A 12,500-nucleotide genomic window follows, 5' to 3' on the forward strand; every position below is an offset into this window, starting at 1 on the left:
AAGGAGAGGGAGAGGGAGAGGGGGAGGGAGGGGGAAGGGGGAGGAGGAGGGGGAGAGGGGAGGGGAGGGGGAGGGGAGAGGGAGGGGGAGGGGGAGAGGGGGGAGGGGGAGGGAGAGGGAGAGGGAGAAGGAGAGGGAGACTATCATGGAAAAGGAGAGGCTCTCTTTTTAAGCTGAGCAGTGCTTGAACATTAGGCTCACTGTAATAATCGCCAGCATGGAGGGAATAGCCAGCCTATGAAGACAAGAAGGGCGTCATTGTGAGAGAACAGGCTTCCATAGACAGATCAGAGGGAGAAGACGGGCTTCCATAGATAGTGCCCCACGGGGATGGGAAGTGGGAGTAAGGCTGGGGTTCAAGTGTTTTAAAAAGTAGTAAGCTTCCTTCTGGAAGATTCTGTTCCTTATGGAAGATAGCATAGAACATACATCATCTTCTATTTTGATTAATTTTACAAATCTGAATTGCACTTAAGAATGTACAGAAATAGGAAGATTTTGTTTTAACCAGGAATAATGGCAGAGGAGCCATTAGCTAGAAACGAGGAGATAAGAAGCATGTATGGGAGCCTTCGAGACAAACATCAAGTAAGATCACAAGATGTAGTGAGGCAGAGAAGTGTGGAGTGTGGGCTGCGGCCCTGGGTGCCCGCTTGGCAGTGGTACCCATGATCCCATCTGTTGCAGTGTTACCCATGACTCTCTGCTGATCCCATCTGTTGAGCTGGGATTTTTCTCCATAGTGCTTTCCAACTCCATTAGACCCAGTCAGACGCTTGTGCTACTGTTAGATTGGCTCTCTCTCTTCTGAAGAGAGATTTAATATTTTAACCCTAGTCTTCAAAGACGATGTCCAAGCAGTATCATTCCACATCATCACCACAAAACCATGCCATTTGTTAAATCCTATATATAGGAACAAGTTTTAATTAGCGTGTTTTAGAAGGGAGGAAGTTTTCACTTTAGGAGAATCACACCTGGGTTAATTCTGAATCATTTCTTTGACTTGCAATGATGAAATAGTCTTGATTATCTGAGGTGAAATGCCTTACTTGACAACTTCCTGAAATAACGATTGTCTGTACCTGCAAAAGAGAGGGGATAAACACGTAAAGGTCCTTAATGATGGCAGTAGCTGAAGTCAGTGATAGCATGCATAGACCTGGCTTAACATTTGAAACTGTGTTTAATCTGTAGGCTATGCATTCCAAAGTATCAGTTGGAGACAAGCAATAGCCTTGAATTTAGATACTTGCTACAGTGTACATCAAATTGAAAAAAAAAGTGTTCTTTTGTCCTTTAACATAGAACATACAGCATCTTTCATTTTGATTATTGTTACAAATCTGAATTGCATATATAAGTAAAGAATCTACAGAAAACGGAAGAATTTTTTTTACCAGTAATAATCTGAATCTGGAAGTGAATGTGTACACGCTGTTAATGGAAGGCTTTTCTCCATTTCTTTCCCCATGAGTAATCACAAGATACGCGGAAACACCAATAGTAAAGGCCTCACAAGTTTTAGGACTTTCTACATTTAAGTCCTAGGAAACACAAATGATATTAGTAATTAATGTTGCAGCATAGTCTTCACAGGCATTTTATTTTATGACCATAAGGCAAACCGAGATGCTTACCTCAACTGGAATGAAAGTCCCTTGCCATCGATAAACAACTAATGAGAATTTTCTTAGCATTATGCCATAAACTGAATCTTCAACAGTAAAGAAACACCAGTCCAATGCTGTCTTGTCAAAAAAGCTTTGAAATATGGAAAAGACAACATTCATTCCCCCTAAAACAATAAAATAAACATTTATGTGTATATGACTGCATCTGAACCTTAGTTCATTTGGCATTATTCAAAATCAAGCTGGCGAGTGTGTTAGAAAGATGATGACGGTAATGAGGAGGAGGAGGAGGTGAGTGTGTGTGTGAGTGTGTGTGAGTGTATGTGTGAGTGTGTGTGTTGTGTGTGTGGGTGTGTAAGTGTGTGTGTGAGTGTGTGGGTGTTAGTGTGTGTGGGCATGTGGGTGTGAGCGTGTGTGTGCATGTGTGTGAGTGTGTGTGTGTGAGTGTGTGTGAGTGTGGGTGTGAGTGTGTGGGTGTGGGTATGTGGGTGTGATTGTGTGGGCGTGTGTGGGTGTGGGTGTCAGTGTGTGAGTGTGTGGGGGTGTGTGGAGGTGTGTGGGTGTGGGGGTGTGTGTATGGGTGTGAGTATGTGTGGTGTGTGTGGGTGGGTGTGAGTGTGCGTGTGAGTGTGTGTGGGTGTGTGTGAGTGTGTATGGGTATGTGGGGGTACGTGCATGTTGTACATAAAAGATAATCGACGCTAGGAAGCTTGAAAGCAGTAACTAAATGTTAATTTTTTAAAAGTAGTGATATTTTGAGATACGTTCTTTTCTAAGTATATTCAAAACTAAATCTGAGTATAATATTTTAGAGTGAAACATGCTAACATGACTTCTATCATCTTCCATAGATATTATCAAAAGACAGCTGAATTTTGAAAGTGATAAACATGCCTAAGAGAAAATATGCTAATGGTGTTATCAAATTCAATCTCACATTTTAATGTCTATCCATCCCACAGTGTTAGCTTCCATTTCATAGACTTTAAAATATCTATGCAGACTCACTTCAAATGACTTCAAAGTTTTATCAGATTGCTATAAATTACACATGTTCTAAATTCTGTATCTAAAAAACACTAAAAGAGAAAAACATTTTTAATGAGAAATTTTTAAAACATTTTTTAATTTCTATTTTTTTTAAAAAAAAGTTCAATCATGTATTGTCATGACTATTTCCCAAAGTAAGTTATCTCTAAACTTTCACTAATATTATCTGAACATGATAGGCTAAGAATAACAAAACCTACAACTTGTGTAAATTATTGAGCGAACATTTTAGTTCAAGAAGACACAGTATCAGTACCCAGAGGTAGCATTCACTAGAGACTTTTTTTCTCAAAGTACAGATTACATTTTTATCTTGCAACCTTTCAAACAAGTTCCATAGCTTTGTCATTAGGAATCATGAATAAAAGTGACACACAGATGAATATTCCGTCCTGTCACTCAGGAAGATGGCGGATGTGGATGGAACACCTGCCGCCTAGGACTGCCCATTCCCAGGACCATTTCTGAGAGATGTAATGAGGGAAGTCTTAGCAGCAAATCAAGTCTTTGTGTCTTCTATATATCTCATCCTACATGTGATGTGTGTGTCCACATATATATTTGCCTCCTGTCTTCTGGTGTGATTGCTACTTCTGTTTCTCTCCATCATGCTTCGTCTTTCTTATTCCCAGGCCGTCTCCATCAGCACTCATGCAAGTTCTAGTGACTCCTCACTACACAGATAGGAACTCTCCGAGTTCCAGTATTTTAGATGTATTTAGATGCTTATCTTCCAAGCCAGACTTTCAGAAATAGTTGTATGTGTTTAAAGTCTCCTATCTTTTACAGCCACTTCGAGTGTTAGAGAGTCCCTGTCCCCCTGTACAAAAAGCCTTCCTAGCCCATGCATGCCTTCCTCATTAGTAACTGTAATAGTTGTTTTTTTCTAGGTTTTCATCTCACTGAACTCCCAGGGGCACATGGCTTCTCCTCAATTCTAACAGTCTTTTGCCTGTGGCAGTCTCACATTTTCCTTGGCTTCCTGGGTCTCTTTTCTTAGGTCATTTTCCTATCTCTAGCCACTCAATATGAGCATCTTCATAGTCTAGCCTGCACTTGTCCCCAATCCTAACTACAGTCTCCTTTTAGTCTCTCGACCCTCATGAGCTTCAATACAATATGCTTTCTCAACTCATAGTGGATCAGAAAATTTCCATTTAATCTAGAGAAATACCTTCTTATCTCTAACTCAAATGTAACACATTCCAAACCATACAAAGTTCATTCTCCTTCCTCAGATCATGCTTCTTTAATAATTTCTCTCTTAGAAGGCGGCTTGAACTTCCCCTCAAGTATATAAGCTAGAAACGTGGAGTGTTCCATAGCATCTCACGCTCTGTCACAGACAACAAGTCCCTGGGTCTAAGCTCTGCGTCTTCTCTTCTACACAAACAATTCTTTACATGGCACTCTGAACAACGTCTATAAAGTATAAATATGGTCATGCCACACCATTCTTACGTGTATGTAAACCACTGAGAGGCTTTCCCTTAAAGCTAGGATGAGCATGGCATCCAAGAGATGTTTTTCGAGTTCTTTAATGATCTGGCCTTACCTAACTAGTCAAGGTAAATATTCTCTCTTACTTCTCTGTTCACAGTCCAGTCTCTATCTTCTCTTATATGTCAGTTTATGATTCAAGTCTCTAGCCTTGACAGTCCCTCGCTGCTGTCTCCGGCTTCCTCCAGTACAGTGCTTTGGATCCAGTCCCCACTCATCAGTCAGCATTAATGTAATCATTGATTCTCCTTGGAAGTCCCCACCTCATATTTATTTTATTTTATGTATGTGCATATGTGCGTGCGTGTCTGTGTGTGTATGTGATTGCATATATGCCATGTGTATAGGTGCCTGCAGAGGCCAGAAGACGATGTCAGAGCTCATGAATCTAGAGTTCCAAGCACTTGGGAGCCTTCTGACATGGGTAGCAGAACAGAACTCAGGATCCTCAGAAGAGAATCCAGGATTTGTAACTGTATAGACATCTCTTCAGACCTCACTTACATTTTACTACTTCCAATTTCCCCTAAAGCATTATTATCATTTGCAATGCAAATTTATTTTTTATTTCCTATATATTTCTGGGAATGCCTAAATGCTAAGCTCTGTGAGCTGAGTTCTAAGTCTAGTGCATGAAAAATGCACAGTAAATACTGTGGATCCAGTAACAGAATCGAGTACCTGTTCTGTTGGTAATACACCATTTATGGAAAGAAAGCTAAACATACTCATGCCAAAAGCTGTTTCAGACACTGTCTCCCACTGCACACTCACAGCCAAATCAAGGCCATTTGTACGTGACACATTGAGGTACACACTCCTGTTGGATTCTTCAACATCGATAGAGGTAGCACTAAAAGAAAAAAAACAAGTGGAATTTGGAGAGCAGAAGAGAATAATTTCTAAATATTTAAAATACATATTACACTGACAGCATATTACCTGATATACTTGTAAACTTGTACACTCCAATGAGACCCACAAATTGTATACAGTGGAGGACTAGACTCTAGTATTCAAAAGTATTCATTTATGGAGAATTTTTAAATAAAGAATATAAATGTGACACTCCAATGATGTTATCATAACAATGTCTAAATATCTGTTACTCTACAATATATATCAACCAATATCGCCATTCTAAGCTCTCTCCACACAAAACTCAGAAAACTGCTAAGAAATAGGTGAAGTAGGAGAGGTTTAGCCTATTAATATTAGATGCCTTAATTATTTTAAGAAATAAAATATAAATATTTGCCAGCTCCCAGACATGTTAAAAATAACCAGATATTAAATTCTATCTATATCTTCTCAGTTGATAAGTGTTACATATTTTGTTTCAAAATGTTAATGTTTTGTAAATAGCCCATACCTATTTTCAACAGCAGAGATACTGAATAGTCCCAAAGGGGCCTGGTTTTGCAAAATTGTTATCAATGTTTGAACATGGGCCCCTAGTCTAGCACCTCCAGTTGGATTAAACAGGGTGCAGACAAAGTGCTCATCCCTTTCTGGTTCCGTGTCTAGTATGGCAGAGATACGTAGGGCCTGAAATACAACGAAAAAATAAAGTTAATAGAGTATGGTCTTTTTGAAAGACACATTTGGAGATCTTTACTACACATTATTGTAACATGTTTTCAAACATGACTTCTATGTATTTATATTTGATCTCCATCATGTGGTGGCTACAATTGTTTCAAGTTCCTACCTTGGAGATTTTCAACACTGTGATCTGCTACCCTACAGTGTCTGAAAAGTAAGTTTCTAGCATTTAAAAATAACCCTGACTGGGGATGGAGAGATGGCTTCTCAGTTAAGAGTTCCTGCTGCTACCCTAGCGGACCCAAACAGTCCCAGCAGACATGCAGCAGGCAGCCCACAGGGGCCTGTAACCCCAGTCCCAGGAGATAGCATGTTCTCTTCTGGCCTACATGGGCACCTGCATTCATGTGAACGGACATAGACAGACCAATTCACATGCATAATTTTAAAATAAAATAAAATAATTTTTAAAGTTCTTGAAAACCACTGATTGCCAGGTTAAATTCACATGCTGATTTCTGTAACCTTTTTGTCCTATCTGGGCTACATAACTTCCTTAACCTCATTTCATCTGGAAAGAACTGTCCAGAACCAGTGATGGGCAGATGGGGTACAGACTAGAACTGATCTAAATGCTGGCCAGAAGCAGAATAAAAGGTTTGTGTTCTCAGCAACAGAATGCAGCACAGGAACTAGGAATTGAACCATCTACTGACAGGGCGACCATGTGCTCCCAGAATGCAGAGCGAAGGGTGTCAACAGAGACATGTAGCTGCTGAACAACCGTGTCTATATAGAGCAAGATAGGCCTGGATTTTAAAAGTTTCTCTAGAAAGAGCAAAGGACAAAAAGAGACATGTCTCAGTGGCCGTTATTTAGACATTTTCCTCTGCATGGTAATCATATGTGCACATCATAGCTTTAAAGTCATTTACCTATATGCTTAGGGACTGTGTACCTTACAACTTACATTTTAAAATTCAAGTGTGGGAGGCAGATAGGTTAGTTCAAAATTTATTTAATTTGTTATGACAATTAATTTTTTGTGAACATATTGAAGATCTTAAAACAATAAAAAAAATTCAAGGAAAGTCAAAATAAAATGTAATTTTAACACAAAAAAGAATAAAGTAATAGCAAACTCACAAAACCACTTATGCTTATACTCCATTTTAAAATTGGAGTGGATCTTTAAGCAAATCCATTAAAGGTTTAGATTTTCAAGGATATAAAAACATGGAACTGGGAAATCATGCTGAAGTTTATACATGTAAGAGGACTGAGGATGTAAGCGAGCTACAGAGCACTTGCGAGCATTCCCAAGGCCCTGGGTCTAACCTACACCAGCTTCTTCAAATATTAGGTAACCTCCAATGTCTAATCACTCTAAGTATACTAGTTTAGGACTGTGTTTGGCTATAAAAGGATAATGTAACCAAATATTTTTAATTGTATCTCAAAACTAAAGCCAAGGGCCTGGAGAGACGGCTCAGGTGGTTAAGAACATTGGCTTCTCTTCCCGAGAACCTGGGTTCCATTTCTACCTACATGGGTGCTAGGTTCAGTTCAGCACCCACATGGCAGCTCACAACTATCTATAACTCCATTTTCAAAGGACCCAGCACCCCCTTCTGACCTCCACAGGCACCAGACACACATGTGGTACACACACACATATATGGTCAAACACTCATATGTATATAAACAAAATAAATTTAAAACAGAAATTTTCAACAAAATTGAATACCAACCTCAAAAAGTGCTTATACAGAAAAGGAAGATTGGAAGACATGTTTTGTTTTTTTTTTTGTTTTGTTTATTTTTAGTAGACTGCATTCATAACTAATCTCGAATTGAGCATTTTCCCCTCTAAACTACTCATGTTCATCTGTTCATCTGAAATATAGCAGGCAAGAATGAAAGGCCAAGCATGGAAGTTTCTTTTGGCTTATGTTCTTACAGACAATATACAGGAAAAAATACCATTTAAATGATTTTTTAATTTTCAGATTTATTTATTTTATTTATCAGTGATCTATTTGCATGTACACCTGCATGCCAGAAGAGGGTATCAGATCCCAATACAGATGGTTGTGAGCCACCATGTGGTTGCTAGGAATTGAACTTAGGACCTCTGGAAGACAGACAGTGCTCCTAACTACTGAAAAATCTCTCCAGCCCCTGATTTCAAATTGACAATGCTAGCTATGCATTTCAATTCTTGCATATTCCTCTACCATATTAACAGACAATTTCCTCAGCTACCATCTGTGTACACTTTATAACTCTGAAATGCTTGCCACACACTCTAGTGCCTTTGTCTCTCTCCTTTAAGAAAGTTTTTTTGCTTTGTTTTTGAGAACTGAGGGGGCACACTTCTGAGGGAAAACTTTTAAATACTAAAAATAATCTTATATTCTTATTAAAGATATGAAAGATTCAACTATACCTTGGATCGAACGCCTTCCTCTAGAACAATAAAGCCTTTGGAAGGAACCAGGTCCTTAGATTCAGTTGAGGAGTTGACTTCTGTCACAACAAACTGAACTGCCACCGTTCCAAAGAGACCCTGGGCGGGCTCCCGAACAATGACTAACACTGCTGCACTCTCCTGCACGTAGAGAGAGGTAGGTTCCCTGAGGAAGACGTGCTGGCTGTTGTTAAAGGACAGAACTCCAGGGCCATCGTCATTGGCAATGACAGTAATCACAGCTGTTAAAACAAGAACATCCAAGCAGCAACTGAAGAGTGAATGTTATAAATCCTAACAAGCATACTCACATCTGACAGTGATCTGTGTTAACTTAGTTCTCGCCGCTGTCCATAATGGGGAATCTTTTACTATCCCCACCTTGTGTTAGACTACACACAGGTACTCTATAGAAGTTACAAAGCTGGAAGGGAACAGAACAGTGGCACCAGCCAGGATGTGAGCTTCAAGATCTTTATTATTCTTGCAATCATCTATGTGTTCATAGATTTGTGGGGAGAGCACATGTCACAGTGTGTGTATATGTGGAAGTCAGAGAACAACTTGTGGAAATCCCTCATGTAAATCCCAGGAATCAAACTCGGGTCATCAGGCTTGGTGGCAAACACCTTTACCTGCTGAGCTATCTTGCCAGCCAAGACATAGACTTAAGTATCATCATATCTTCATATTTCAGCTGTCATTGATTGAAAATATAACAGTAAAAGCATCTCTTTCAAAATAGACAACTGACACAGAAACTGATGTAAAAATATTAGAAAGATGGACACAAATGTTGACCTTGTGTCTCTTTGATCCATCCTTATGTCCATTTAATTAGTTCACATTTGAACAGTAAAGTTCCCTCCCTCTCCCTTCCTCCTTCCCTCCCTCCCTCCACCCCCACTCTCTGAACTACATCAACTCATGCCAGAGCCAGAAGGCAAGCCTGTGAGGAATTTTCTTGAACAATGACTAACGTAGGAGTGTACAGTAATCATGGCTTATATTCAAAAGCAAGCTAAGAAAGTCATGGAGAGCAAGATAATAAACATCATTCTTCCTGACTTCTTCATGATGGTCACGAATGTAAGTTATAAACTAAAATAAACCTTATCCTCCCCAATGTGCTTTAGTCATGGTGTTTATCACAGAAGTAAAAACCAAACTAGGAAAGATAGGTAAAAATAAATTTTATATTGAAAATCAAAAGCCAATAAATGCCCATCTTTAAAATTTAGGGTATTAGCTTTACACTTTAGAATAAAAATAAATTTACATTCTTGTCTCACATCATTATTAATAAATAATTTCCTATCAACTACATACTAATCAAAATTATATACATTTCAGAAAAAAATATAGTAAAATGTATTGCTTTTGGGGGAAAGTAAATCAAATTTAAAAAATAACAGTACTGATATTTTAAAACTGTATATAATAAAAGATAATATATTGAATTTAAAACATAAGAACAAGCTCAGAAGATTATTTACAAAATGTCTAATAGTTGAGCTTGTCTGCTTGTCCGGGCTCCAGAGCAGCCACATGTTCTCAGGCAGCGTAAGCTTCATCACTGAGATGCAATGGCAAGGGATGGAGTGGAGGGGCTTGGGGTCCAGGGTGCCTGGCCAGCAGGACTGCCTTAAAATCTAGCAAAGTGTATACTGTTGTTACCATTAACGACCCCTTCATTGACCTCAACCACATGATCTATGTGTTCCAGGATGATTCCATCAAACTACGTTCCACAGTCAAGGCTGAGTACAGGAAAGTTTCATTACGTAAGATCATCTCTTATCAAATAGGGTGATACTTGTGCTGATCATGTAGTAGAATCTATTGCTATCTTTACCACCAAGGAGATGGCTGGGGCACGCTTGAACAGTGGAGCCAAAGTATCATCTCTGCCCGCTGCTTAGCGTGCATGTTTGTGATGGTCATGACCATGAGAAGTCTGAAAATTTACTGAAAATGTTAGCAATGCCTCCTGCACCAGCAAGTGCTCAGATCCCAGCCTCTACCCCTTTCCATGGCAACTTCAGCACCATGGAGAGATTCATGACCGCAGTCCATGCCATCTCTGTGACCCAAAAGACTGTGGATGGCACCTCAGGAAAACTGCAGTATCATGTCTGTGGGGCTTGTCAGAATACCATCTTGGCATTCACTTGGGTGTAGGCAAGGTCATTCCTGAGCTGATTGGGACATTTACTGGAATGGCCTTCCCTGTTCCTACCTTCAGAGTGTATGTTGTGAATGGGACCAGCTGCCTAGAGAAAGCTGCCAGATACAAGGACATCAATGAAGTCACATGAGAGATGCCACAGGTTCCCTTTGGTCATCCTGGGCTACACTGAGAATCAAGTTGTCTCCTATAACCTTAACAGAGACACCTGGTTCTCTGCCTTTGATGACGGTAGCTTTGCCCTCAATGAACACTCTGCCAAGCCCACGCACTGCTAAGATATTTGGTTTCACTATATGATGGTAGACCTCATGATCAATATAGCCTTGTGATAGTTTGAATATGCTTGGCCTAAGGAATAGCACTATTAGTAGGTGTGGCCTTAGAGTAGGTGTGGCCTTGTGGGAGTAAGTGTGGCCTTGTTGGAAGAAGTGCACCACTGTGGAGATGGGCTTTGAGAGCATCATCCTACCTGCCTGAGGACAGTCTGGTCTTGGATTCCTTTGGATGAAGATGTACAACTCTCACCTCCTCCCATGCCATGCTAGTCTGGACTCTGCAGTGTTTCCTGCATTAATGATAATGGACTGACCCTCTGAACCTGAAAGCCAGCTCCAAGTAAACGTTGTTCTCATAAGCGTTTCCTTGGTCATGGTGTCTGTTCGCAGCACTAAAACCCTAAGAAACCTCCGAGGAGTATGGAGCCCTGGACCACCTACACCAACAAGAACAAGGAAGACAGAGGCCTTCAGCAACTGGAAAGTTTCTGCCTCAACTTAGCTCCAGCACACTGAGCATCTCTCCTGAGTATCCATTCCAGATCCCCCAGGAGAAATGCAGGATTCTAAGACCCCTTCTCTCTCACACACCATCAATAACGTTCACTGTACTTCCCCAAAAGAATTGAAACTATTCCAACCGGATGGTATACAATAACACTAATCTACAGTAATAACAATCTACAAAAATAAAGCTATATGGAAATGCAACAGGAACATAAGAAGCAAAGACATACAAAGGAAAGCCAGGCAGTGTCAAACCCACTGATAAAGGCATATGTGGCAAAAAAGAATGCTGTAAACCACAGTCTGCTCATGAAGACTTAGGTAAAAGCTTTAACTGGTGAAGAAATCACCAGAAAGGATTTAAAGAAACAACAGCTTTTATGTACACACTGGAGTGGACATCATTGCACACAGTACCTACTATGCTCAATACAGACTACTGATTGTCTGCAAATACAAATGGTTATAGTTGGTCTGGTGGTTGAGGTTTGTACTCCAGCATTTGCAGGATGTTGGAGCAGGAGGATTTTAAGTTCAAAGCAAGCCTGAGCAGCAAAGTGGGTTTAAAGCCAGTCTGAGAAAGTTAAAAGAGTCCTGAGGATGTAGCCAAGTAGTAAATCATTTGCCTATCACACATGAGGACCCTGAATTCAATTACCAGCACAAACAGCACAAAACTATTTATATGTAAAGAATGTATTAGTGTTTTATGAAAGATTAGGAATACTTTAAAGGCCAATCAAGTCGGCTTAGCCTAAGAAATTACCTAGCATCAAAAGACAGTGTCTAGAGAAGTTCTAACATTTAAGAATTGAAAATTATAACTGTGATTATGGAAGCTCAACAATGTCCAGCGACAGTCTACTTCCTTCCTGTCAATTATAACTGTGATTATGGAAGCTCAACAATGTCCAGCGACAGTCTACTTCCTTCCTGTCATAACAGCAGATGTGGTAAGACTTTTGTCAAATGATACAAGCTGGTGTCATCTGGAAAGAAAGAACTTCCATTGCGAGAATGTCTCCGTCCACTTGGGCCATGTCTGTGGAGACATTTTCTCAATTAATGACTGGTATGAAAGGGCTCAGGCCACTAAGGATAGTGCCACCCCTGGGCAGATGGTCCAGGGGTGGGCATGAAAGTAGGCTAGGCAATCTGGGGAGCAGGGAGCATTGCTTATGGCCTCTGCTACAGTTGCTGGCTCCACGTTTCCACTCTGAATTCTTGCCCTGACTTGCCCTCCTAATGGTCTACGACTGTGAACTGGAATTAACCGTTTCCTGCTCAAGCTGTTCTTCAATGTTGTGTTTTATCACAGTGATAGAGAT

At 40.2% G+C, this 12,500-nt stretch overlaps 1 protein-coding gene across 1 annotated transcript in view; it reads right to left on the reverse strand.

Moving 5' to 3' along the window:
• Positions 1-12,500, reverse strand: part of Adgrv1 (adhesion G protein-coupled receptor V1) — a 543,344-nt gene that overhangs the window by 389,480 nt on the left and 141,364 nt on the right. The window contains exons 43-48 of the mRNA XM_028760109.1: positions 8,179-8,441; positions 5,557-5,732; positions 4,913-5,037; positions 1,641-1,798; positions 1,401-1,547; positions 978-1,085 (exon numbers count right to left, since the gene is read on the reverse strand). Coding sequence (XP_028615942.1) covers positions 978-1,085; positions 1,401-1,547; positions 1,641-1,798; positions 4,913-5,037; positions 5,557-5,732; positions 8,179-8,441 — 977 coding nt within the window. The remainder of the gene's footprint in view (positions 1-977; positions 1,086-1,400; positions 1,548-1,640; positions 1,799-4,912; positions 5,038-5,556; positions 5,733-8,178; positions 8,442-12,500) is intronic.

Source organism: Grammomys surdaster, unplaced genomic scaffold (genome assembly GCF_004785775.1).
Source record: "Grammomys surdaster isolate TR1022 unplaced genomic scaffold, NIH_TR_1.0 126391, whole genome shotgun sequence".
Lineage (NCBI taxonomy): Eukaryota > Metazoa > Chordata > Mammalia > Rodentia > Muridae > Grammomys > Grammomys surdaster.